This window comes from Aethalodelphis obliquidens, unplaced genomic scaffold, assembly GCF_003676395.1.
Source record: "Aethalodelphis obliquidens isolate GAN/ISIS:26980383/991018 unplaced genomic scaffold, ASM367639v1 scaffold40, whole genome shotgun sequence".
Lineage (NCBI taxonomy): Eukaryota > Metazoa > Chordata > Mammalia > Artiodactyla > Delphinidae > Aethalodelphis > Aethalodelphis obliquidens.
This window is the reverse complement of record NW_020837984.1, coordinates 1,253,403-1,280,880: the sequence shown is the minus strand read 5'-3', so window position 1 is coordinate 1,280,880 and position 27,478 is coordinate 1,253,403. Positions and strand designations below refer to the sequence as shown.

The window sequence follows — 27,478 nt, the reverse complement described above, 5'->3', positions numbered from 1 at the left end:
CAGGTCCCCTGAACTAGTAATGATGCCTTCATCAACTCTAAAATGAACTGAATGCATAAATAATGCCAAATATTTGCTTCCACATAATAATTTCTCATACCTGCTGCATCATTTACTAATAGCATTATAGTTTACTATAATGCCATAAAATAGGTGTGGGAGGATTGTTTTTTAGCTTGGGAAATCCATCAAAAAGAAAATTTGGTAATTAGCTATCTTTTCACACATCGCTAAGCAAAGAAAGAAAATGCTGCCCACCCATTTGGTAATAAGTTGTGTGGCTGGTGATGAGAATTTAGTGTAATAAACCATGCCAAGAGCTACATAGAACTTGCTGTGTGTGAGAGATGCAGTATCTAATCTACAGCTACATTTACTTTCTGTAATCACAAAATGTGTAATCCAAAAGAATAACCAATGTTTTCAAATAATTACAAGGGTGGGTCATAATTTTTTTCCAGTAGAAATAATATAGGAGGTTGATAAATACGAAATGTTCCATTTTATTGGTGATTATAGGTAGAAAAATCTTGACTTAAGTTTACCTCTAAAAATTTAGTGCTGTTGGGAGGCTGCTTTCGTCTTTCTTCCTCTTTTCTTGGCTTATTACAAGCCCATATCTCTTATCTAAAACCCCTGGGACCAGACAAGCTTGGGAGTTTATCATTCATTGGATTTTAGAAAGGTTTGCATACAATCTATTACATAACATCCCCAGTAGGAGTTAAGACAGCAACCCCTTTTGAACACAGTAATATTTTTGCAGCAAATCAGATGATACATGACTATCCCTACTAAGAGATTAACAGACTGTAAACAATCGCACATCCAGTTCACTGGGTCAGGCAGTGCTGCCAAACAAGTTACCAAAGAACTTCGGACGCTCAGAGTGTTTGGACTTTGTAACTATAGACAGGCGGTTGTGAATCTACAGTGCTCCTATTCAAAACAGTAAATGCATTTTTCCTAAGGTCCTGGCATACATTCTGACCAGGAGAATTAATTTTAACAAAAGAATATCTCTAATGTCATTTTCAGTATCAGTACATGCCTGACTCGGAGAACAATGAAAGATCCGTCCTTCATGCCCAGGGCCAACTGAGATCCATCGGGGCTGAAAGCAACGCTTCGAACCGCTTCCTCCATGTTACAGCGGGCGATCAAGGCATGGTCTGCCAGGCTCCACAGCCTAAGCACAGTTCAAAGTCAAAGACGAAACAAAACAACTTCTCATAGTCATCAGCCAGCCCAAGGCCGAAGGCCTGTTCACCACTGCGATAATAACAAGAAAGACTGCAGTAACCTCACACCAGTGTCCTTCCTCTTGGCATGTCTGGGAATCTGGGAAAGTGTTTAGTCTATCTTTATGTGATTCTCACCATTTGAAATACCCAGCAAGAAATATAAAATGAGATAACATTTCCAAAGATTTTGAGATGCATAAAATAAGGTAATTTTAAACACTACTTCACACAAAATTATACTTTGGAGATTAAAAATTGTTCTGGATTTATACCAATGGCTGTTAATAACACTTATAGGATAAGAAGTACTACTAGATGCTGTTATTGCTTTTTTTTAAAAAAAAAATACGAGTTCCATTCTAGTAACTGTGTTATGTAAGCACATACAGATTGAAATACACATTACATTTGCTGGCCTCCTGAGCAAGAAGTATTTTAGATGGAGAAGAACGAATGATACCCCTGCCCAGGATGGTTCCAAAGTTGGCTGTACACAGTCATATGCTGTCACTCCTCACGAGCAACCTGGGCGCCCCACTGCTGATGGGTCCCCTCTTGGTTGGGGCCGGGGCGGCGGGGGATACTTCGCCGTGCCCCTGGCTGATGAGCACAGCTACTGCTGGAGAAACAGAGGTCAAGTGCAAGTGCCACTCACAGAATTTTCAGCAGCTCCTTGGAACACCTAATCCAGGCACCTCAAACTGAGAGAACACAAACTAAACATCTGAAGACCCAAATAAGGGTTTCCATGTGAGACGCAATTGCGGCATCTGACCTCTCTCTGTTACTACTCTGAAGACAGTCTTCTCTTAACGTGCAAACAACAGTATCTGCGAGGGGGTCTGAGAATCTAAGTCCTGTCATAAAGAACCACGAATAAGTCAAATGCGGTGCAATTTCTCTAAATGCATTCCGCCCTCAGGAGGGATGGTGGCATGCGCCTTGCAATGCAGGGCTGCGCCGTGAATAGTTTATCCCTTAGGCAGCCTGCACTGTTCAGCCTAAAGCTTATGGTATGCTTTCAATACCTTGTCCATTATTCATAATCTCACGCTGCTTTTAGCCTTGTACTATTTTAAGCAATGTAAGCTTTGCTTGACTAGCATGAAGAAACCATCACTCCTCAGCAAACTGCACTAATCTTATAAAGCCGCTAAGCTAATCTTTATCAAGAAATTATGACTTATACCCTTCCTACATTTCAATACTCAGTGTAAAAATGCCATTTAAAACTTTAGCCAAATTAATGGTTAAGGAAAGTAATACAAATTCTGGCAGTAAGGGCTCTTTGCAATTCTAAGACTCAACACAGTTGTTAAAATATAAAAGCCAAAAACTTCCTTGAAGTCCCTTCTATCTGGATGGGTATGAATCGAGTTTCTTGGGTGTCTGAATAACTTGGCATTGGTTTGGCTCAGAGTAATGGAAGGAAAAGGAAGAGAGGAGGAGGAAGTGAGTGTAGAGAAGTAAAAGCCAAATAAACATTTATGTCACATGAAGAGAAAATTGTAATCGTTTTCACTGATTTTTAGATTGATGAGGCTTTAGTGCTCAGTAGAAACTCAAAAATGGTTTTATCTTTGGATTTATGCTTTTCTAATGAGTATACCCATTGCAACTGGATTCAATTCACAAACATACAGAATAAGGGCGGGCGGGGGGGAGCAGTGACCTTTAGTCTAGTATACAGTGCTCCACTTTAGCTATTCAAACCCAGAAGCAGTAATCCATCAACTGAATATCAATCAGTCTCTTCCTCTCACTGTCACGGACTCTCTGGCCTGCTTATTGCTGAGCACACTTAAAGCTCAGTAGTACGGAAATACTGGAATCAGTGGAATAGTCTTCATCTCACACTTTCAAATCAGTCTTTCAACAGTCTCAAGAACAGTGGAAGCATAATCACTTTGCTCATGTTACTACTGTCGTGTTCTCAAATAACAGGTGATCCATAGTGAGAACACTTGAGGCCCTAAAAAAATGGGCATATTTTCTTAGGAACCCGCACTTTCCTTTGATCTGAAGACATTGTAAATTCTCACAGGGAATTTTGAGCAAAGAAAGAATTAATGACTCACGTGTTAAAGACGACTTTGAAAATCAGAATTTCAGTTCTCTTGGTGATGTTTAGTCTGTGACTAAACTGATGAGTGACTCAGCTGTGAAATTGCCAGGCTGCCTCCAGCAGGACCGAAGGTACAGGAAGAAACATGATCTTATCACAGATGAGTGCACTCAGCTTACATCTTCAGCTGGAAGAGACCTGGAGGCCAATCTAACCAGCAGCAGTGAATTTTCACTTCTAAGAACATATTCTTGACTTAAGATGGAGCCAAAGAAAGATAGCAACAAGAAAAGGTCAAGAAGCCAACTGTTGTTAAGCAAAATGGCTTAACATTCTGTTTGGAAATTGTGAGGTTCTGCACTGTGGGTTATCCTTCTCTGAAAGTAATAAACAAATTTGGGCAAACTGAATCTGTTATCCCAGGGAGGTGAGTGAGGTTACAGCCACCACTTCTAGGGCCTCACCTGACAGAGCGGTCATCGCTGCCTGTCACAGCCAGCGGCTTCTTGGGGTGCAGGGCCAGAGCCCAGAGCTCCCCCTCACAGTGGCCCTGCAGGATCAGCATTGGCTTGTCCCGTTCTCGCACGATCACTTCAAATATCTCGCTGTCCTGGGTCCCTGCTAGAAGGCGGTCTGCTTTCCAGCACACACTCCGGATAGAGAGGCCTGACGAAAATAAATGAATAAGATAAATGCATATCTCCACACCATTCACAAATAAAACACCTAAAGTTAATACCCTGTCACCGGGATAGCACCTAAGGCAACACATCTGAACAGTGCCTGGGGGTGGAGAATCAACTCCACACACCACCCTGTGTTATTGACCACTGCCTTCTGTGTGTTAGTTGTTCCCCCGACCCCTTGTGATTTATTTTGTAAAGGAGTGATTGCTCTTTCCTGTCTGACTTAGGCTAACTGTGTTTCTACAGCAGGGTCTATATTAAATACAACACCTTAAAGTGAATATAAGAACAGGAATTGGTCTTTATGAAAACCTAACCCTCTATGAAACAATTTCCTTCTGATTTGCTATGGAAAAGTTAATAATCACTTCAATCTTTAGGATGCTAACATTGTAATAAAATTATACGTGGGTGATACTACAGGACGGTTGATTATCATATTAGGCAAGTTCAGTATGTATTTGATCAGAACCTAGACTCATTCTGCTGGATAAATAGATGCATCCGTGTCCCAGAAATATGCAAATGAAACTCTAATTTCAGTCTCAGAATACCATCAAACATCTGAAGATGTTTTTCCTCACTGACTTAACGATTTATGGAATCTTCTCTAAGAGCACAGTACTCCCTTTTAAACCCAACCTTCCTCGTATTATTCCATCCTCTTCAGGCAGATCCCCACCTGCCTGCCTGCGTGTTGATCTGGGCTTCTCTCAGTCTGTTCTATTCCTCACCGGCTACATTATTTACGTACATAGTGAATTTTCTCACGTCTGAATTAGAAATGCAGAAGCAATCCCACTTTCATAACTTTAAACTACTTAAGGATGTGATAAGCTTTGAGATCTGAGTTGTCTCCCCGTCTGGCTTTGTGTCTTTTGTGTAGAAAATGCCAGAAATCAGAACACCTGGACTTCAGTCCTGCTCTACACCCGATTGGCCAGACATACCAGGGAGAGTCCCCTTTTCTCTGGGGACCAGTTTTTCTCCCCTTAAATGCAGATTGTAATTATGGAGACCATGTAATTTATCATCCAAATCAGGACCCCTCTGCAAGTAAAAGTAGGCTCTAGAAATCATTAAATTTACATAACTTTGTAAAATATTTATTAACCAAGAAAGCAGCTTTACTATAATGAAAAACCTATTAAATAATTCTATCAAAAATATTTTCAAATCTAAAATTATAATGACACTTTATCACAGAATGAAAGGTCTAGGACAGAGGGACGAATAGGCAGACACACAGAAGGTTTTTAGGGCCATGAAACTCCGTAGGACCTATAATGGTAGGTATATGTTATTATACATGCGTCAAAACTCACAGAATATACAACACCAACAGTGAACCCTAATGTGAGCTATAGGCTTTCGGTGATGATATGTCAATGCAGGTTCATCCACTGTAACCAATGTACCATTCTGGTGGGCAATGTTGATAGGGAGGCTGTGTGTGTATGAGGACAGAGGTAAATGAGAAATCTCTGTACCTTCCATTCAATTTTGCTGTGAACCTAAAACTGCTCTAAAAAAAATAAAGTCTGTTAAAAAAAATCCAGGACAAATGATGGGACAATATAAGGTTTAATTGGGGGTATCTGGACACCATAACTGAAATCCTCATTTATTTTTAATACTTATTTTTGGCTGTGTTGGGTCTTCGCTGCTGTGTGCGGGCTTTCTCTAGTTTCGGTGAGCAGGGGCTACTCTTCACTGCAGTGCACGGGCTTCTCATTGCAGTGGCTTCTCTTGTTGTGGAGCATGGGCTCTAGGCACGCAGGCTTCAGTAGTTGTGGCACACAGGCTTAGTAATTGTGGCTCACGGGCTCCAGAGCACAGGCTCAGCAGTTGTGGTGCACGGGCTTAGCTGCTCTGTGACATGTGCGATCTTCCTGGACCAGGGCTCAAACCCGTGTCTCCTGCATTGGCAGGCGGATTCTTAACCACTGCGCCACCAGGGAAGTTCCTGAAATCCTCATCTCAACTCACTGTGGTCTTGAAAGTATCCAATGAGATAATGAATTTGTTTACAAAAAGTATTTTTTTTTTAAGGTACAAGGCTATTATTACATGAGATAACTCTCTTTACTTCCTGCTCTGAATTCATTATTATGTGTCTTGAAATGGAAGGAGACAGCACACAGGCAGATTTATTATTCCTGCTGTGAGTAGTAAGTAGGGATACCTTGGCAACGGCTAGTTCAGGGTCACTCAAAATCCTCCACTGCAAACATCACGACGGGCTTTCAAGATTGAAAAGGACAGATGTGTGGGGAAAGCAGTCGGGATAAGATGGCAGGCTAACAGGGCAGGAAGCTCAGCTAAGGAGGAAACAATCCTTTTGCTACTGTCCCTTTCTCATCCTTATCTTTTTCTCATGCCTTATTATTAACATGTTCTTATTTTCTCTAGGAAGGGGGTGAATTTGTTGTCTCCCCAGCAGGCTTTGCATCATCTACAATTTTATTACAGGAAAGGTATAATACTTTGTTCTTCAGAAATAGGAAGTAAATAGGGATATTAATTATATTCCAAAATTGGCAAAAAATTTTAAGAATTTACTAGTTTATTATATTCATTGTCCATTTCCTCTCACTAATGTCTGTGAAAACAAGAGTTTTCTCAGTTTTATACACTGCTGTATCCTCAGTACCTAGCACAGTGTCTGGCATGTGGTAGATGCTCAATAAGAATTGATGAATGAATAAAATAAAACATTCAAATCACAAACATTTCTCAAGTCTTGGAGAGACCAAGAAATAAAAGACAACATCTCCACCCTCAACAAGACCCTTCAAAGAAGGAAGGATATATTCATTTATTTATACAAAAAATTTTTATTGAGCACCTATTACATGCCCAAGACTGGAGCCTGAACAGTAAACAAGCCAGGCTCATGCCCTCATGGATTTTGCACTCTAAGGAGGAGCCAGACATTTGTAAGCAGAGATATATATATTCATTTTATGAATATACAATAGGGAAAGGACAGTTTCTGCCATAAATGGTGTTGGGAAAACTAGACAGCCACATGCAAAAGAAACATATAAAATAAACTCAAAATGGATTAAAGACTTGAATATAAGACCTGAAAACATAAAACTCCTAGATGAAAACATAGGTGGTAAGCTCTTTGACATCAGTCTTGGCTATAATTTTTTGGCTCTGACACCAAAAGCAAAAACAACAAAAGCAAAAGTAAACAAGTGAGACTACATCAAACTAGAAAGCTTCTGCACAGCAAAGGAAACCATCAACAAAATGGTAAGGCAACCTACCAAATGGGAGAAGATATTTGCAAATCATACATCTGATAAGCGGTTAATATCCAAAATATATAGAGAACTCATACAACTCAATAGCAAAAACCCCCAAACAATCTGATTAAAAAATGGGCAGAGGATCTGAATAGACACTTTCCCAAAGAAGACATACAGATAGTCAACAGAAACAAGAAATGATGCTCCACATCCCTAATCATCAGAGAACTGCAAATCAAAACCACAATGAGGGAATTCCTTGGCGGTCCAGTGGTTAGGATGCCATGCTTCCACTGCAGGGAGCAGGGGTCTGATCCCTGGTCAGGGGACTAAGACCCTGCAAGCTGCAGGGTGCAGCCGAAAACACAAAAAACAAAACCATAATGAGATGTTATCTCATACTTATTACAGTGGCTGTTATTTTTTCAAAAAGACAAGAAATAACAAGTGTTGGCAAGAATGTGGGGCAAAGGGAACACTTGGGCACTGTGGGAATGTAAATTGGTATAGCCACTATGGGTAACACCATGGAGGTTCCTCAAAAATTAAAAATAGAACTACTGTATGATCCAACACTGCTGCTTCTGAAGCAAACAAAAACACTAACTCTAAAAGGCATCTGCACCCCCATGTTCACTGCAACATTACTCACAATAGCCATGACATGCAAACAACCTAAGCGTCCATCAATGGATAAAGAAAATGTGATACATACATATACAATAGAATATCATTCAGCTACAAAAAAAGGAATTATTGCTATTTGGGACAACATGGGTGACTTTTGAAGGCATACTGCTAAGCAAGATAAGTCAGACAGAGAAAGACAAATACTGTATGATCTCACTTTTATGTGGAATCTAAAATATAAAAGTAAAAACAAACCCAAAAAACTCACAGATACAGAGAACAGATTGGTGATTGCCAGAGGTAGGGGTGGGCAGTAGGCAAAATGGGTGAAGGTAGTCAGAGGCACAAACTTCCAGTTACAAAATAAACAGGTCCTGGGGGTGTAATGGACAGCATGATGAACATGTACAATGTACATTTAGTAATATCGTAACGTATATTTGAGAGTAGCTAATGTATCTTGAAAGTGGATTTTAAAAGTTTTCATCACAAGAATAAAAATTTGTAACTATGTGTGGTAATGGACATTAACTAGGCTTATTGTGGTCATTGCTTTGAGACAAATATATCCATTATGTATAGACAACACATATAATACATACATATTATAATATATGTAATATAATATATATTATATATATACACACATTGTATATAATCATCATGTTGTATACCTGAAACTGTTATGTCAATTATATCAGTAAAAATGATATATACATACATATATACAGCTATATATATACACATCTTATATATCTTAGCAATGTTACATATTTTAACTGTTATGAAAATACTCAAAGCACAATCCTTTTATAATTCCATTGACTGTCCTAAAGACTCACCCTTTCCAAGCAGGCCTGGCACCCAAGGCACTACTACAAGCATGAACAGGCCAGTTCTTCCCATTTTCCTCCAACAGTGTATTCCTCCATCCCCTAAGACTAAATGGCTTGAAAACAGAATTTCTTCCAAAGGACCAGCACTGTATTTGATCCAGCGTACAAACATTTTTCTCCCCACCACCCCCACTATTTTTTAACTTCTTGTTTGGGGAACAAATTCAGAAAGGTCAAGAATATTATAACAACAACCCATCACATGGAATCAATGTGTTAACATTTTAAAAATATTTGCTTTGTCTTTAAGAGGTTTAGAACAAAAAAGAACCTTCCACCTCAGCCTAGACTGATGAGGCAGTCCAACTACACAGCACCCAACCGTGTTTTCAGACTGTGTCCAGGGAGTTCTTGGATTCCTAAAAGAGCCGCAGGGGCCTGGCAAGGAGAGCGCAGGGAAATGAGGGGCGAGAGGCAGAGCCTGAGGATCCAACCCCTGCTTTTCCCTCAACAACTCACAGTCTGTGTTTTCTAGCGGATTTCATTTGAAAAAAAGTGTTCCACTGAACTAACCAACAAAAGGGAGAAGATTTACATGTAGCAAAGGCAATGAACTTAAACTGATAATGGATTATTTCTGACTAAGTAGGGGCAGGGGAAGAAGGAGAGAGAGAGAACCAGGGGAGGAGTCGTTTCATTTTCATTGTTTGCAACATAAACCTAATGAGCTGTGAACATTTTCTCTGGAGACCAGCTCAGGATCTCCACAAACACTCAGTTCTTCAAAGAGATAAATTGGATTTTGTCACATCAGACAAGTCGACCCCAGGGCTCTACCTACAGAGACAGACAGGATGCTAGGCCACTCTCACTTCCCAGAGAACCATTTAAAATAGGAATGACTTGTAAATTTTGGAGATTAATCCTTTGTCAGTTGCTTCATTTGCAAATATTTTCTCCCATTCTGAGGGTTGTCTTTTGGTCTTGTTTATGGTTTCCTTTGCTGTGCAAAAGCTTTTAAATTTCATTAGGTCCCATTTGTTTATTTTTGTTTTTATTTCCATTTCTCTAGGAGGTGGATCAAAAAGGATCTTGCTGTGATTTATGTCATAGAGTGTTCTGCCTATGTTTTCCTCTAAGAGTTTTATAGTGTCTGGCCTTACATTCAGGTCTTTAATCCATTTTATTTTTGTGTATGGTGTTAGGAAGTGTTCTAATTTCATTATTTTACATGTAGCCATCCAGTTGTCCCAGCACTACTTATTGAAGAGGCTATGTTTTCTCCATTGCATATTCTTGCCTCCTTTATCAAAGATAAGGTGGCCATATATATGTGGGTTTATCTCTGGTCTTTCTATTCTGTTCCATTGATCTATATTTCTGTTTTTGTGCCAGTATCATACTGTCTTCATTACTATAGCTTTGTAGTATAGTCTGAAGTCAGGAAGCCTGATTCCTCCAGCTCCATTTTTCGTTTGCAAGATTGCTTTGGCTATTTGGGGTATTTTGTGTTTCCATACAAATTGAGAAATTTTTAGTTCTGTGAAAAATGCCATTGGTAGTTTGATAGGGATTGCATTGAACTACCATACGACCCAGCAATCCCACTACAGGGCATATACCCTGAGAAAACCATAATTCAAAAACAGTCATGCACCAAAATGTTCATTACAGCTCTATTTACAATAGCCAGGAGATGGAAGCAACCTAAGTGTCCATCATCGGATGAATGGATAAAGAAGATGTGGCACATATATACAATGGAATATTACTCAGCCATAAAAAGAAATGAAATTGAGTTATTTGTAGTGAGGTGGATGGACATAAAGTCTGTCATACAGAGTGAAGTAAGTCAGAAAGAGAAAAATAAATACCATATGCTAACACATATATACAGAATCTAAGAAAAAATGGTCATGTAGAACCTAGGGGTAAGACGGGAATAAAGACACAGACCTACTAGAGAATGGACTTGAGGATATGGGGGGGAGGGGTAAGCTGTGACGGGGTGGGAGAGTGGCATGATATACACTACTGGGCGTGAGGTGGATAGCTGGTGGGAAGCAGCCGCATGGCGTGGGGAGATCAGCTCAGTGCTTTGTGACTGCCTGGGGGGGCGGGATAGGGAGAGTGGGAGGGAGGGAGACCTAGGAGGGAGAAGATATGGTAACGTATGTATATGTGTGGCTGATTCAGTTTGTTATAAAGCAGAAACTAACACACCATTGTGAAGCAATTATACTCCAATAAAGATGTTAAAAATAAATAAATAAATAAGAATTAAACAACAAAAAAATTTAAAAAAATTTAAAAAAAGGAATGACTTCCTAAGGACACCTCAGTGGATAGAGAGCTGTATTCAAGTTTCCTAATAACGTCCCGTTTAGGAACGTTATTGGTCACCTCAGGCTGGCCGAGGTGACCATTGCTTTGTGAAGTATTAAGTTGGCTTTGTTTCTTTATCTTCTGCTCTGGGAGTCAGACAAATATAGGGTATTATCTGGACTACGGTTAGAAATCCACCAGGAGTGAAAAGAGAGCCAGGGAAAACCATCCTAATTATTTTAAACTACAGAAATTCTCCTTTCTTCTTAAAAAGTGCGTGTTTCAGAGACTCTTGACAGAATGAACTGAAAGCATTTTGCTGAATTGGTGAGGGGTGCACATTTTGGACACGGGGGCCTTCTCGGCCGCTCGTTCTACGATGAGAAATGCGGGGTTCTGGCCTGTGCTTGGTCCAGACAGCCAGCAGATGGCAGTAGAGAGCAACCACCCACCTCAACATAAAAATCCTAGAGGCTAAGATCAAATTCTCGCCAGCCCTTTGCCCGGATTTTATACTCAGACCAGGGAGTGGGAAACAGTATCCTTTCAATCCCCTCTGTGACAGTTCTGAAACCTGGGCATGGGAGATCTAGTCCATGAGTATCATGAGTATCAACACAGACCTAAAGGACATTGCTTATTTTCCACTAGGTCATTGAATGGTTAAGTACATGGACTGGATTTATAGCCCAGCTCTGTGACATGGCAAGCATTTAACCTTTCAAAGCTTCAGTTGCCCTACCTGTAAATTGCAGAGAATATTAGCACTCACACATCACAGCCCTGTTACGAGGATTCAATGCAATCGTATATTTAAACACTTGACCCAGTGTCTGGTACTTAGGGAACTAATCAATAAATATCAGTTGTTATTATTTTTACCCAGCAGGTTTTTATTGAGTTCACATCTCAATGGAGAACAACCTGCTGTGCGTGTGGTCAGATTCCATCCCCAGGCAGGGTCAGCACCACGAGCTATGAAGTTGCTGCTTTTGCCTTTCCTTGAGTCTCTTAGTTACATCCTTGTGTTACAACTTATTTGTCGTGTTGTTTGTTACCATTTTTTTAAATAGATCTTTATTGGAGTATAATTGCTTTACAATACTGTGTTAGTTTCTGTTGTACACCAAAGTGAATCAGCCATATGCATACATATCCCCTCCCTCTTGAGCCTCCCTCCCACCCTCCCTATCCCACCTCTCTAGGTCATTTTGATGTGCCAGCACTGCCAACTCTCAGAAGGAAAGGCTATATCTGACAAAGAGAACTCTTTGGAGAATAAAATGGTTTATTTCCCTCAGTTGTTTGGCCCAAGAAGGGAAGACTGGCAGCTGGGAGGGGGTTGGTATTGATACTTATTAGTGTTCTTAAATCTGGTGCACCGAGGCCTGATATATGGTAAAGGGCCAAGAGCAGTTGCTCCAACACTTACTGTCCATCAGAAACTACACAGAAAGTGTTTTTAAAACAGGGATGCCCAGGGAATTCCCTGGCAGTCCAGTGGTTAGGACTCTGTGCTTTCACTGCTGAGGGGGCAGGTTCGATCCCTGGTCGGGGAACTAAGATCCCCACAAGCCTCGCGGCGTGGGCGAAAACAAAACAAAACAAAACAAAACATGGATGCCTGGACCCTACTCAGAAGTTCCTCTCAGTTGCTCTGGAGTGGAGCTGGGCATAGTTATTTTTAGCTCACCAGGGCTGAGAACCACTTGTTGAGAACCAACCACTATCAAGCTGTTCCCAAACTAGTGTGCGTTCTCAGACTTTAGTCAGACTGCTGAAAATTCAGATTTCCAGGCTGATTCTAATGTAGTGGTTCTTCAACCAAACGTTGGAAAACTCCACTCTAGTAGATTAGAAAGCTGAACGCCTGATGAGCAGATAGCCAAAAATAAGTGCAACTTTGAGAAATCCTTTTGGAGTCAAACAAGCAAGTTCTGTAAATGGGCAGGAACGGTTCTCCCAGACATTCCCAGCCCTGCACCCAGAGCTTTGCACATGTGCCCAGGAAGGCTCACAGTGACTCAGGAGGAGGCCCTCGGACAGCACCAGGCCATAGGTAGGGACAGGAAATATATAAATGAGGAAATTACAGCACAGACAGTTTACCTTATTTGCCCCAAGTCCCAGAGCGAGCAGGTGATGGAGATAAAATGAGGATTCAGGCAGTGCCAGTCTGGAGCAAACTCTCTCCCCCACAAAGGTATTTCCCTTCTCTGTGGATGCGCACCCAGGACATGGTACCAAAGATCAAACAAGAGAGCATGATGGCCTTCTCCTACCAACCTAATCTTATTAAAGGTGAAGTACTAAGGAGCGCCCCAGATAAAAGGTAATAAAAGGACAAGAGGGAGAGAGATTTCACTCAGAGGGAAGAGGGAGTGTTGGGAGGGGGTGTGGGAAAACTGCGCCCCCCCCCACAACCAGCAGGAGGTGGCTGAGGTGCCTAGGGAGTCTGGAGGTGGGCCAGGGGCTCTGGCGGCCTAGGGTAATGTGGAAGGCAGAGTTCGGAACCTAAGGGGAACAAGAGGGAGGGAAGGCGGGCATCTCCCCAGGGATTCGTGAGCACCAATGACCAGGGAACAGGAGTGGCTTTATGATTCACAGAGCCCAGTACAAAAGGGAAATGTGAGGTCCCCTTGTTTAAAACTGATTAAGAATTTCAAGATCAAGAGGGAAGAGATATGGGAACATATGTATATGTTTAACTGATTCACTTTGTTATAAAGCAGAAACTAACACACCATTGTAAAGCAATTATACCCCAATAAAGATGTTAAAAAAAAAAAAAAGAATTTCAAGATGATGACAGCAAGCACTAAACCAAGTGTAGGGCCCTCCTGCAAGTAGGCAGAGCTCATGCCCCGGGAGCCAGCCGTGCCTGGGGACCCCCAGAGCTGCTGCAGGAAATACGGGATCCTGCATGCAGAGCGCCTAGCACAAAGCACCACGAGCCTGCAGCATGAAGTGCCCATGGCCTGCTGCTCCTGTTTACAAGGGCTCTCTGCCTGAGAACTTCCAGCAGATACTCTCTACAAAATCCACTCCTCAGGATCCCAAATCCCATAGCCTCAGGAATACTGAAGGATCCACACAGCCTAACGGGACCCCAGAGGACAGAAACACACTGCCAAGCCCGCTGCCTTCACCCCAGGGAAGGAACACCCAGGCTGGTCTTTGTAGGAGGCCGGCTCGGTCAGAGTGTTTACAGGGGAATTACTACCAGAACAAACCAGACAGTCAGCCTCTGCTTCTCTGACACCACGTCCCACACCAAGCCTGAACAAACAACAGGCGACGCTCCTCGGGTGGCACACCTCACCACCCGCAGCTCCTGCACGTTCCTCTGCAGGGCTTCCACTTGCTCAGAACACCAGTGACGCAGGAGGCCATAAAGGACAAAGGTGAGCAGACAGGGAGAGGTGATGGATACGATGGGAGTGGAGGTGAGCAATGAAGCACTCAGGGGACCAGGAGAACCACAGAAGATACTTGCTTTGTTTCTATCACCAACAAGGCTGTTTTCAGATTTGAGAGTTGGTCCTTTGAACCTTCTATACCAGGGTTTCTCAGTTGCGGCACTGTGAACATTAGGGGCTGGCTAATTCTTAGTTGCGGTGTCTAACATTGCAATATGTCATTTTAGGATGTTTAGCAGTGTCCCTGGCCTCAGGAATGCCAGTAGCACCCTCCCAGTTGATAATCAAAAATGTCTCCACACAATGCCAAATGTCTTCCAGAAGATAAAAACGCCCCTGTTTCAGAACCACTGGACAGAATGATCCTCAATGTACTCTGAGGGGGAAAAATGGCAATAAGAAGAATGGGTAGTGGGGAAGACTCACCTGCGCTCCCGCCTCTGATCCTGCCCCACTCTAGTCCACTCTCTGCTCTGGAGCAGGTGGAGCCCTGACCGTGACACTCACCCCCTTAAGCCTTTCTATGACCTCCTACTGCTGGTCCGTGGGGGCCAAGCTTGAACACAGAAATTATCTGTTCCTCCCTCTGAAGCCTTTCACCTGTCACCGTGCCCTCCAGTCACACGATGCACTCTTCATCATTGGTCCGTTTCCAGGGCGCCTGCGTGTGCCAGGCACTGTTCTAAGTGCTTGCTTGGGAGGCATCAGTGAACAAAGAGGCTCCTGCCCTTGTAGAAACAGACAACAGCCATAAGCATCACAAACAGGTGAGTTATACTGTTTGTTACAAGGTGAAAAGAAGATTTGTGAAGAGAGGATCAAGAGTGCAGGACGGTGGAGGCAGAGTGGGTTGCAATTTTAAATAAGGTCATCAGGGCAGCTTCACTTGAGCAAAGGAGAGGGGTAGTAATCATGCAGATTCCTGGGGAGAGTGATGCGGGCAGAGGGAGCAGCCTGGGCAGAGGGCAGAGCAGAGGGCGGGAGGCCTGAGGGGGAAAGGACCTGGTAGACCATCCTAAGGATGTGTACTCCTTTTCTTCGGAAGATGGGAATCGTGGCAGGGTTCTGAGGAAATGTGACCTGGCTCATGTAAATTTCCAACAACTCCCTCCAGCTGCTATTCTGAGAATAACGGCTGAAGCAGGGACACAAGTTATAAAGCAACTGCAGTAGCCCGCGCGCAAGATGGTGGTTCAGACCAGTGAGGGGGCAGAGGAGATTGTGAGAAGGCTAAGAAGAGGCATCTTGTATCCTCGAGACTTCAGCCTCCTTCTCTTGCTCAACACTGAGGGAATGCTGCTTGACCTAATGCAAGATATCTCCAGATTCAGAGTCTACGGTTCATTAGACATAGCAACAATTCAATAAACATGTGTTGGGAGTTAAAATAAACACAGAAAAAACTCCAATAAAATGCATGAAGCACACTTTTTAGAAGAGCCTATCTAGTTCCCAGGCACGTTTCTGACACTTAGTAGATGCTTAATAAATGCTCATTGAATGGATAAGTAAATGAATAATGCATCTTACACTGTGTGACTAATTACTGTACTCCTTTAGACATCATCATTTACAACCATTAGCTCAAAGTATTTTATTACCATAGATGTAATTCATTTTGATTGCCTTGCTTTAAGAATTATTTTTGGCTTTTTTTGCTGCCACTGTAAGTCATTTAAGCTTCATTATTTTACCTAGGTCATAAATTTGTTTTAAAAATGATCAGACTCAAAATGCACTTTTGCTGAGTTTGGTGTGAGACTTGAGTTACAGCTCTAACCCTACAACGGCCCTGAGCTTCATTCTATTCATCATAAGGTGACAGAGTTCACGTGATGACATCATGTGGAACTCTATGTCTCTCCCAGCTTGAAAATTCCAGAACTTGATATTCACTGGAAAATGTACTGGAGGTCCACCATCCCATATATCTGAAATTTTTGGTGGTAGGCGCATTTTGGAATTTTGAAAATTTTGGATTTGGAACTCATGTAATAGATCCAGTGGAGTCTGGGGCAGCACCTTGAAATCAAATATTTCTGCAGTGAAGGGTATGAATATTCATACATATGAAGACAATAAACAGCTTCATAATAAGTGTAAGTCATGTTTTGCTGCCAAATTAGTTATAAATAATATTTTGGAAAAAAAAGAAGTTGCACCCTTACCTAACACCATGTGCAAAAATTACCTCAAAAATGGATCAAAGACCTAAATATAAGAGCCCAAACCATAAAACACTTATAAGAAATCTTAAGAGATCTTCATGAAATTGTATTGTATTTGGCAATAATTTTTTGCTATGACACCAAAAGCACAGGTAACAACACAGAAAAATAGATATATTGGATTACATCAAAATTAAAAACTTTTATGCATCATAGGACATAATTAACAGAGAAGGCAACCTATGCAATGGGAGAAAATATTTACAAATCATATATCTGATAATGGGGTTAATATCTAAGATATATAAAGAATATTTACAGCTTGGCAACAAAATAACAAATAACTTGATTTAAAAATGGGCAAAGGGAGTCGAAAACAAGATGGCAGAGTAGAAGGACGTGCTCTCACTCCCTCTTGCGAGAACACCAGAATCACAACAAGCTGCTGGACAATCATCGAAAGGAAGACACTGGAACTCACCAAAAAAAATACCCCACATCCAAAGACAAAGGAGAAGCCACAATGAGATGGTAGGAGGGGCGCAATCACAGTAAAATCAAATCCCATAACTGGTGGGTGGGTGACTCACAGACTGGCGAACACTTATACCACAGAAGTCCACCCACTGGAGTGAAGGTTCTGAGCCCCACGTCAGGTTCACAACCTGGGGGTCCGGCAACAGGAGGAAGATTCCTAGAGAATCACATTTTGAAGGATAGTGGGATTTGACTGCAGGACTTTGACAGGACTGGGGGAAACAGCGACTCCACCCTTGGAGGGCACACACAAAGTAGTGTGCGCATTGGGACCCAGGAGAAGGAGTAGTGACCCCACAGGAGACTGAACCAGACCTACATGCTAGTGTTGGAGGGTCTCCTGCAGAGGCAGGGGGGTTCTCTGTTTCACCGTGGGGACAAGGACACTGGCAGCAGAAGTTCTGGGAAGTACTCGTTGGCATGAGCCCTCCCAGAGTCTGTCATTAGCCACACCAAAGAGCCCAGGTAGGCTCCAGTGTTGGGTTCCCTCAGGCCAAACAACCAACAGGGAGGGAACCCAGCCCCACCCATCAACAGTCAAGTGGATTAAAGTTTTACTGAGCTCTGCATACCAGAGCAACAGTCAGCTCTACCAACCACCAGTCCCTCCCATCAGGAAATTGCACAAGCCTCTTAGATAGCCTCATGCACCAGAAGGCAGACAGCAGAAGCAAGAACTACAATCCTGCAGCCTGTGGAACAAAAACCACATTCATAGAAAGACAGACAAGATGAAAAGGCAGAGGGCTATGTACCAGATGAATGAACAAGATAAAACCCAGAAAAACAACTAAATGAAGTGGAGATACACAACCTTCCAGAAGAATTCAGAATGAAAATAGTGAAGATGATCCAGGACCTCAGAAAAAGAAGGGAGGCAAAGATCAAGAAGATGCAGGAAATGTTTAACAAAGGCCTAGAAGAATTAAAGAACAAACAGACAGATATAAACAATACAATAACTGAAATGAAAAATACACTAGAAGGAATCAATAGCAGAATAACTGAGGTAGAAGAATGGATAAGTGACCTGGAAGACAGAATGGTGGAATTCACTGCTGCAGAACAGATTAAAGAAAAAGGAGTGAAATGAAATGAAGACAGCCTAAGAGACCTCAGGAACAACATTAAACACAACAACATTCACATTATAGGGGTCTCAGAATGAGAAGAGAGAGAGAAAGGACCAGAGAAAATATTTGAAGACATTATAGTTGAAAACTTCCCTAACATGGGAAAGGAAATAGCCACCCAAGTCCAGGAAGCCCAGCCAGTCCCATACAGGATAAACCCAAGGAGAAACACGCCGAGACACATAGTAATCAAACTGGCAAAAATTAAAGACAAAGAAAAATTATTGAAAGCAGCAAGGGAAAAACGACAAATAACATACAAGGGAACTCCCATAAGGTTAACAGTTGATTTCTCAGCAGAAACTCTACAAGCCAGAAGGGAGTGGCATGATATACTTAAAGTGATGAAAGGGAAGAACCTATAACCAAGATTACTCTACCCGTCAAGGAGCTCATTCAGATTCTATGGAGAAATCAAAAGCTTTACAGGCTTCCCTGGTGGCGCAGTGGTTGAGAATCCGCCTGTCAATGCAGAGGACACAGGTTTGTGCCCCGGTCCGGGAGGATACCACATGCCACGGAGCGGCTAGGCCCGTGAGCCATGGCCGCTGAGCCTGCGCACCCGGAGCCTGTGCTCCGCAACAATGAGAGGCTCGTGTACCGCAAAACAGAAAAAAAAAAAAAAAAAAAAAGCTTTACAGACACACAAAAGCGAAGAGAATTCAGCACCACCAAACCAGCTCTACAACAAATGCTAAAGGAACTTCTCTAAGTGGGAAACACAAGAGAAGAAAAGGACCTACAAACACAAACCCAGAACAGTTAAGAAAATGGTAATAGGAACAAACATATCGATAATTACCTTTAGCGTGAATGTATTAAATGCTCCAACCAAAAGACACAGGCTTGTTGAATGGATACAAAAACAAGACCCATCTATATGCTGTCTACAAGAGACCCACTTCAGACCTAGGGACACATACAGACTGAAAGTGAGGGGATGGAAAAAGATATTCCATGCAAATGGAAATCAAAAGAAAACTGGAGTAGCAATACTCATATCAGATAAAGTAGACTTTAAAATAAAGAATGTTACAAGAGACAAGGAAGGACATTACATAATGATCAAGGGATCAATCCAAGAAGAAGATATAACAATTATAAATATATATGCACCCAATATAGGGGCACCTCAATACATAAGGCAACTGCTAACAGTTATAAAAGAGGAAATCGACAATAACACAATAATAGTGGGGGACTTTAACACCTCACTTACACGAATGGACAGATCATCCAAAATGAAAATAATTAAGGAAACAGAAGCTTTAAATTACACAATAGACCAGATACATTTAATTGATATTTATAGGACATTCCATCCAAAACCAGCATATTACACTTTCTTCTCAAGCGCACATGGAACATTCTTCAGGACAGATCACATCTTGGGTCACAAATCAAGCCTCAGTAAATTTAAGAAAATTGAAATCACACCAAGCATCTTTTCTGACTACAACGCTATGAGATTACAAATGAATTACAGGGAAAAAACATAAAAAGCACAAACACATGGAGCCTAAACAATATGTTACTAAATAACCAAGAGATCACTGAAGAAATCCAAGAGGAAATCAAAAAATACCTAGTGACAAATGACAATGAAAACACGATGATCCAAAACCTATGGGATGCAGCAAAAGCAGTTCTAAGAGGGAAGTTTATAGCAATACAATCCTACCTCAAGAAACAAGAAAAATCTCAAGTAAACAATCTAACCTGACACCTAAAGGAACTAGAGAAAGAAGAACAAACAAAACCAAAAGTTAGCAGAAGGAAAGAAATCATAAAGATCAGAGCAGAAATAAATGAAATAGAAACAAAGAAAACAATAGCAAAGATCAATAAAACTAAAAGCTGGTTCTTTGAGAAGATAAACAAAATTGATAAACCATTAGCCAGACTCATCAACAAAAAGAGGGAGAGGACTCTAATCAATAAAATTAGAAAAGAAAAAGGAGAAGTTACAACAGACACCACAGAAATACAAAGCACCCTAAGAGACTACTACAAGCAACTCTATGCCAATAAAATGGAAAATCTGGAAGAAATGGACAAATTGTTAAAAAGGTATAACCTTCCAAGACTGAACCACGAAGAAACCGAAAATATGAACAGACCAATCACAAATAATGAAATTGAAACTGTGACTAAAAATCTTCCAACAAACAAAAGTCCAGGACAAGATGGCTTCACAGGTGAATTCCATCAAACATTTAGAGAAGAGCTAACACCCATCCTTCTCAAACTCTTCCAAAAAATTGCAGAAGAGGGAACACGCCGAAATTCATTCTATGAGGCCACCACCACACTGATACCAAAACCAGACAAAGATACTACAAAAAAAGAAAATTACAGACCAATATCACTGATGAATATAGATGCAAAAACCCTCAAAAAATACTAGCAAACAGAATCCAACAACACATGAAAAGGATCAGACACCATGATCAAGTGGGATTTATCCCAGGGATGCAAGGATTCTTCAATATATGCAAATCAATCAATGCGATACACCATATTAACAAATCGAAGAATAAAAGCCATGTGATCATCTCAATAGATGCAAAAAAGCTTTTGAAAAAATTCAACACCCATTTATGATAAAAACTCTCCAGAAAGTGGGCATAGAGGGAAACTACCTCAACATAATAAAGGCCATATACGACAAACCCACAGCAAACATCATTCTCAATGGTGAAAAACTGAAAGCATTTCCTCTAAGATCAGGAGCAAGACAAGGATGTCCACTCTCGCCACTATCATTCAACATAGTTTTGGAAGTCCTAGCCACGGCAATCAGAGAAGAAAAAGAAATAAAAGGAATACAGATTGGAAAAGAAGAAGTAAAACTGTCACTGTTTGCAGATGACATGATACTATACATAGATAATCCTAAAAATGCTACCAGAAAACTACTAGAGCTAATCAATGAATTTGGTAAAGTTGCAGGATACAAAATCAATGCACAGAAATCTCTTGCATTCCTATATATTAATGATGAAAAATCTGAAAGAGAAGTTAAGGAAACACTCCCATTTACCACTGCAACAAAAAGAATAAAATACCTAGGAATAAACCTACCTAAGGAGACAAAAGACTTGTATGCAGAAAACTATAAGACACTGATGAAAGAAATTAAAGATGATACCAACAGATGGAGAGATACCAAGTTCTTGGATTGGAAGAATCAATACTGTGAAAATGACTATACTACCCAAAGCAATCTACAGATTCAACGCAATCCCTATCAAATTACCAATGGCAATTTTTATGGAACTAGAACAAATTATCTTAAAAAAAATTTTGTTAATTTTATTTATTTATTTATTTATGGCTGTGTTGGGTCTTTGTTTCTGTGCGAGGGCTTTCTCTAGTTGCAGCAAGTGGGGGCCACTCTTCATCGCGGTGCGCGGGCCTCTCACTATTGCGGCCTCTCTTGCTGCGCGGAGCACAGGCTCCAGACGCGCAGGCTCAGTAATTGTGGCTCACGGGCCTAGTTGCTCCGTGGCATGTGGGATCTTCCCAGACCAGGGCTCGAACCTGTGTCCCCTGCATTGGCAGGCAGATTCTCAACCACTTCGCCACCAGGGAAGCCCCATCTTAAAATTTGTATGGAGACACAAAAGGCCCTGAATAGACAAAGCAGTCTTGAGGGAAAAAAACGGAGCTGGAGGAATCAGACTCCCTGACTTCAGACTATACTACAAAGGTACAGTAATCAAGACAATATGGTACTGGCACAAAAATAGAAACATAGATCAATGGAACAAGATAGAAAGCCCAGAGATAAACCCAGGCACCTATGGTCAACTAATCTATGACAAAGGAGGCAAAGATATACAATGGAGAAAAGACAGTTTCTTCAATAAGTGGTGCTGGGAAAGCTGGACAGCTACACGTAAAAGAATGAAATTAGAACACTCCCTAACACCATACACAAAAATAAACTCAGAATGGATTCGAGACCTAAATGTAAGACCAGACACTATAAAACTTAGAGGAAAACATAGAAAGAACACTCTTTGACATAAATCACAGCAGGAACTTTTTTGATCCACCTCCTAGAGTAATGGAAATAAAAAAAAAAAATAAACAAATGGTCCCTAGTGAAACTTAAAAGCTTTTGTACAGCCAAGGAAACCATAAACAAGACGAAAAGACAACCCTCAGAATGGGAGAAAATATTTGCAAATGAATCCACGGACAAAGGATTAATCTCCAAAATATATAAACAGCTCATGCAGCTCAATATTAAGAAAACAAACAACCCAATTCAAAAATGCGCAGAAGACCTAAATAGACATTTCTCCAAAGAAGACATACAGATGGCCACAAAGCACATGAAAAGCTGCTCAACGTCACTAATTATTAGAGAAATGTAAATCAAAACTACAATGAGGTATTACCTCACATGAGTTAGAATGGGCATCATCAGAAAATGTACAAACGACAAACGCTGGAGAGGGTGTGGAGAAAAGGGAATCCTCTTGCACTGTTGGTGGGAATGTAAATTGATACAGCCACTATGGAGAACAGTATGGAGGTTCCTTTAAAAATGAAAAATAGAATTACCATATGACCCAGCAATCCCACTACTGGGAATATACCCTGAGAAAACCATAATTCAAAAAGACACATGCACCCCAATGTTCATTGCAGCACTATTTACAATAGCCAGGTCATGGAAGCAACCTAAATGCCCATTGACAGATGAATGGATAAAGAAGATGTGGTACATGTATACAATGGAATATTACTCAGCCATAAAAGGGAACAAAACTGAGTCATTTGTTGAGACGTGGATGGATCTAGAGACTGTCATACAGAGTGAAGTAAGTCAGAAAGAGAAAAAGAAATATCATATATTAATGCATGTATGTGGAATCAAGAAAAATGGTACAGATGAACCGGTTTGCAGGGCAAAAGTTGAGACACAGATGTAGAGACACCAAGGGGGGAAAACCGCGGTGGGGTGGGGACGGTGGTGTGCTGAATTGGGTGATTGGGATTGACACGTATACAATGATGTGTATAAAATTGATGACTAATAAGAACCTGCAGTATAAAAAAACAAACAAAAAAACCAACTAATACTAAACTTTCTTTGGGTTATTTGTATGGAAATATGTTAATATAAATGTTTCAGACATTACATGAAATTTCTAAAAATCTTATATGTTCTGGTATAATGTTATAAGTCATAATTCTAGTTATTACTTTAAAATGTATATCAGAAATAAAAAAAATTTTTTTTCACTGCAAAGTAATGGAGCTGTTACAGTGGAGGATTACTGGACTGAATGTCAATATGATGACATAGTATGAGTGTGTTTTGTGTTTGGTAATTGCAATCATTGTTGCTTTTGTTGTAGTCATCCATTTACAATGCTTGGTGTCAGTTTATCTCTTGTAAAAATAAAATACAGTGCGTGTGTGTGTGAAAAAAAAATGGGCAAAGGACTTGAATAGAAATTTCTCCAAAGATGATATACAAATGGCCAACAAGCTTATGAAAGATGCTTAACATCAAAAATCATTAGGGAAATGCAATTGAAAACCACTTCACATATATCAGAATAGCTATTAACAAAAAACCAGGGCTTCCCTGGTGGCGCAGTGGTTGAGAGCCCGCCTGCAGATGCAGGGGACACGGGTTCATGCCCTAGTCCGGGAAGATCCCACATGCCGTGGAGCGGCTGGGCCCGTGAGCCATGGCCACTGAGCCTGCGCGTCTGGAACCTGTGCTCCGCAATGGGAGAGGCCACAACAGTGAGAGGCCCACGTACCGCAAAACAAAAAAACAAACAAACAAAAAACCCAGAATGTGTCGGTGAGGATGTGGAGAAATTGAAATCCTTGTGCACTGCTGGTAGGAATATAAAAATGGTGCAGCTGTTATGGAAAACAGTATGGAAGTTCCTCAAAAATATTAAAAATAGAAATACCATATGATCCAATAATTCCACTTCTGGATATATATCCCAAGGAATTGAACGCAAAGTCTCAGAGACATTTGCGTACCCATGTTCATTGCAGCATTATTCACAATAGCCAAAAGGTGGAAGCAACCCAAGTATCCATTAACAGATGAATGGATAAACAAAATGTGGTATACAACGAAATATTATTCAGCCTTAAGAACAAAGGAAATTCTGACACATGCTACAACATGGATGAACCTTGAAGACATTATTCTAAGAGAAATAAGCCAGTCACAAAAGAGCAAATACTGCATAATTCCACTTATACGAGAATAAGAATAGGCAAATTAGAACAGGCAAATTCACAGAGACAGAAAGTAGAATGGGGGCTGCCAGGGCCAGGACGAGAAGGGAATGGGGAGTTGTTGTTTAATGGGTATGATGTTTCACTCTGGAAAGATGAACAATGTTCTGGAGATGGATAGTCATGATGGCTGCATAAGGTGACTGTACTTGATGCACTCATATGTTTACTGAAAAAATGGTTAAAATGGTAAATTTTGTGTATTGTGTATATCTTACCACAATAAAAAAGTTGGTTGCCCTCATAAAAAATATATGTACATTTTGGCATTCTGAGTTTTTTGACTTCAGAATTGTAGATAAGGGATCCTGGATGAATTAGATCGCTGATTTATATCACCATGTATTGTTAGTAAAAACTTGTTTGCAGACTCACAACTCACAAAAGTTGTATGTCAGTGGTATAAATAAAACACTACTATTCCTTTGATTGAGGAATGGTCCTCTGGGCTTATGAAGTCCATTTTCTTTTACTAAGACTTGGGGAGAAGAGAAGAAGCCCTGAGAATCAGCTCTGGCTGTACAGATTCTTGTTGATATGACAATGACCTAACTCCAAGCTGGTTCACCATCAATTTAAAGAAGGGTTAATTGTTTTCAGTAGAAGTCAAAGTCTTAATTAGCTCAAGTTTGACTATAAAGATGTAGGAGAACTGATTAATACCATCACTTTATAATAAAGCTGTAATATCATTTTGGGGTTTTTTTCCTGAGCTTAGTGTTAATCTTAGTTCATCTAAAAACTGTTCTCTTTCTTGTTTTTTAGCAAATAATAGTTATCAGAAGATGCAAATATAGGTAAATCTTATGAATATTTATATAAAACAACTTGGAAATGGCCAGATTCATTTTATAGATCTTCTGGAAGTCTATAGGAAGGGCAGTAGAAATAGTGCCATAGTAAGTGTGGTTGTTACAAACAGACTCAGATTACCAAACGTTAAGTAGCAGTTTCTGAATTTTTACTAGTAAGTTTATAAATTTAAGGACTATAGAATATCAGTACTATGTCATGGGAGTTGGGACATGGCCATAATTAATTCTCTTGCTAAATTTATTTAAATAGTTGTTTGAGTAATATGAGAAGTTACTATATTTCCACAGAAATGAATTCAAGAGTCATTGCTATACAAACAGCAAAAATATCGAAGAAGGCTCATTCATATCAAGAAATTTTTACTAGAATAAAACTGTCTATACACGTAGCTTCATGTCCAAATTGAGAGCAAAGTAGTAAGACAGGCTTGGACCTGAAACCCTGGGGCCCGTTGCTGCAGCGCTTGCACCTGGACAGTCTCCTCCAGCAACAAAATACAAATAAACTATAAGGAACTAAAAATAACTGTGTGCGTGCACAGTTGGGCTAAATTATGAACAAAAAGACCAAAAACCCAACTGCCACTTCTGACCAGCCCAGAGGAAAAGCAGGGTACTGCGCATGCCCCCTGCACACAGCACCACCAAGGGAGTGGGCAGACCGCCTAAGCCACCCCTCCGGCCGGACCCCTGGACCCACCCCTACCCTCACCCCATATAAGGAAGCAGTTTACCCCCTCTCAGGGAAGGAGCAAGGGAACGTGTTACTTGTTTTTGCTCCCTCGTGCTGCAGCAGGAGCCCCAATAAAGCCTTGCCTGAATTTCTTGACCGGCCTCTTATCAATTTCCATTGATTAAGGAGGCCAAGAACCCTGGTTGGTAACTAGTTCTAACAGTGCTTTGCTTGAATCTGCTCCTTCCAAATGGTACTTTGTTTCCATCTTGAGGCAGAGCCTGAAGGTGGAGGAAAAGTCAAGACTCCTTTTCGGGGAATGGCGGCGGCGGCGGGGCGGGTGGGCGGTGGTGTGCAGGGCAGGATGGGGTGGGACAAAGTACACCCCAAGTCCTGTCCATTTTGCCTTCTTCCTCCTGTTTCAGCCTCTCCCCACAGTCTTTCCTTCCCTCCCCTTTAACCCACACTGTCTGCAAATGCTCGGAAGAGCAAGGGCATGTATGGTAATGGCTGGTTGAAGAGGGAGCTGGAACAGAAAACTGTATACATTTCAACTACTTTTAATCCTCACCTGCAATCCTACATATTTTAATCCTTATACTTGTGCTGGGTCTCCTAGCTCACTCTGGCCTCACTCCCACCTTCAGGTGCCCTAGAGTACACCCCTGTCACAGGGTGGCCCTGGCAGCTGGTCTCAGAGAACGTCATGGAGGGCCTGTTCTGAGACTTGGCTTCTCAACTCAACGGCCCCCCGGCCCTGCTTCCGTGTGATGATGGCGCCAAGGCCCGGCTGAGGGCAAGAGAAAGTCCCTGAGGGTGGTTCAGGATCGTGGCAGGTTCCCCCTGCAAGGCCCTGTCCACACAGGCTCGAGAACTAGCTGAGTTGAGGGTGAAGAGTAAGCCAGATTTGGGGTTGTTACCAACACTTCAGCAACGAGCCTTTCATTCGTTTGACTCTATACATTTGTCCTGTTTTCCACTAAGGGCTGGAAAAAATGCCGGCAATTCTTTGGAAGTTTGATAGTACATAGTAGACTTCTGTTACAGTGTTGCCAAAAGTGTGACAGGCAAAGGCACCACTGATGGTGAAGATGTTACATGGACAAAATTTTTTAATCCAATAGCTAGAACTTAACAAGTAAAAAATATATATATAAACAGTATATTAAAGCCATAATTTCACAGATATTATTGCTTATGAGGAGAAGTTAAAAAAAAAGAAGAAAGAGATGCATTCACATCCATTTAAAGTAAAACACGAAGTAAACAAGAGTATTGGTAGTGAGCTGAGACTGCAAAAATGAAGAAGGTGGCAAGAAAACGGCACCCATTTTCACGGCTCCTGAACAGCAGCATGGTCTATCCAGTCCTTTAAAAGCACAGTTCACTACTCCTCCTG

At 41.2% G+C, this 27,478-nt stretch overlaps 1 protein-coding gene across 1 annotated transcript in view; it reads right to left on the bottom strand.

Moving 5' to 3' along the window:
- EML6 (EMAP like 6) overlaps positions 1-27,478 on the bottom strand; it is a 280,775-nt gene that overhangs the window by 125,728 nt on the left and 127,569 nt on the right. Inside the window, exons 8-9 of the mRNA XM_027131630.1 lie at positions 3,774-3,975; positions 1,052-1,189 (exon numbers count right to left, since the gene is read on the bottom strand). Coding sequence (XP_026987431.1) covers positions 1,052-1,189; positions 3,774-3,975 — 340 coding nt within the window. The remainder of the gene's footprint in view (positions 1-1,051; positions 1,190-3,773; positions 3,976-27,478) is intronic.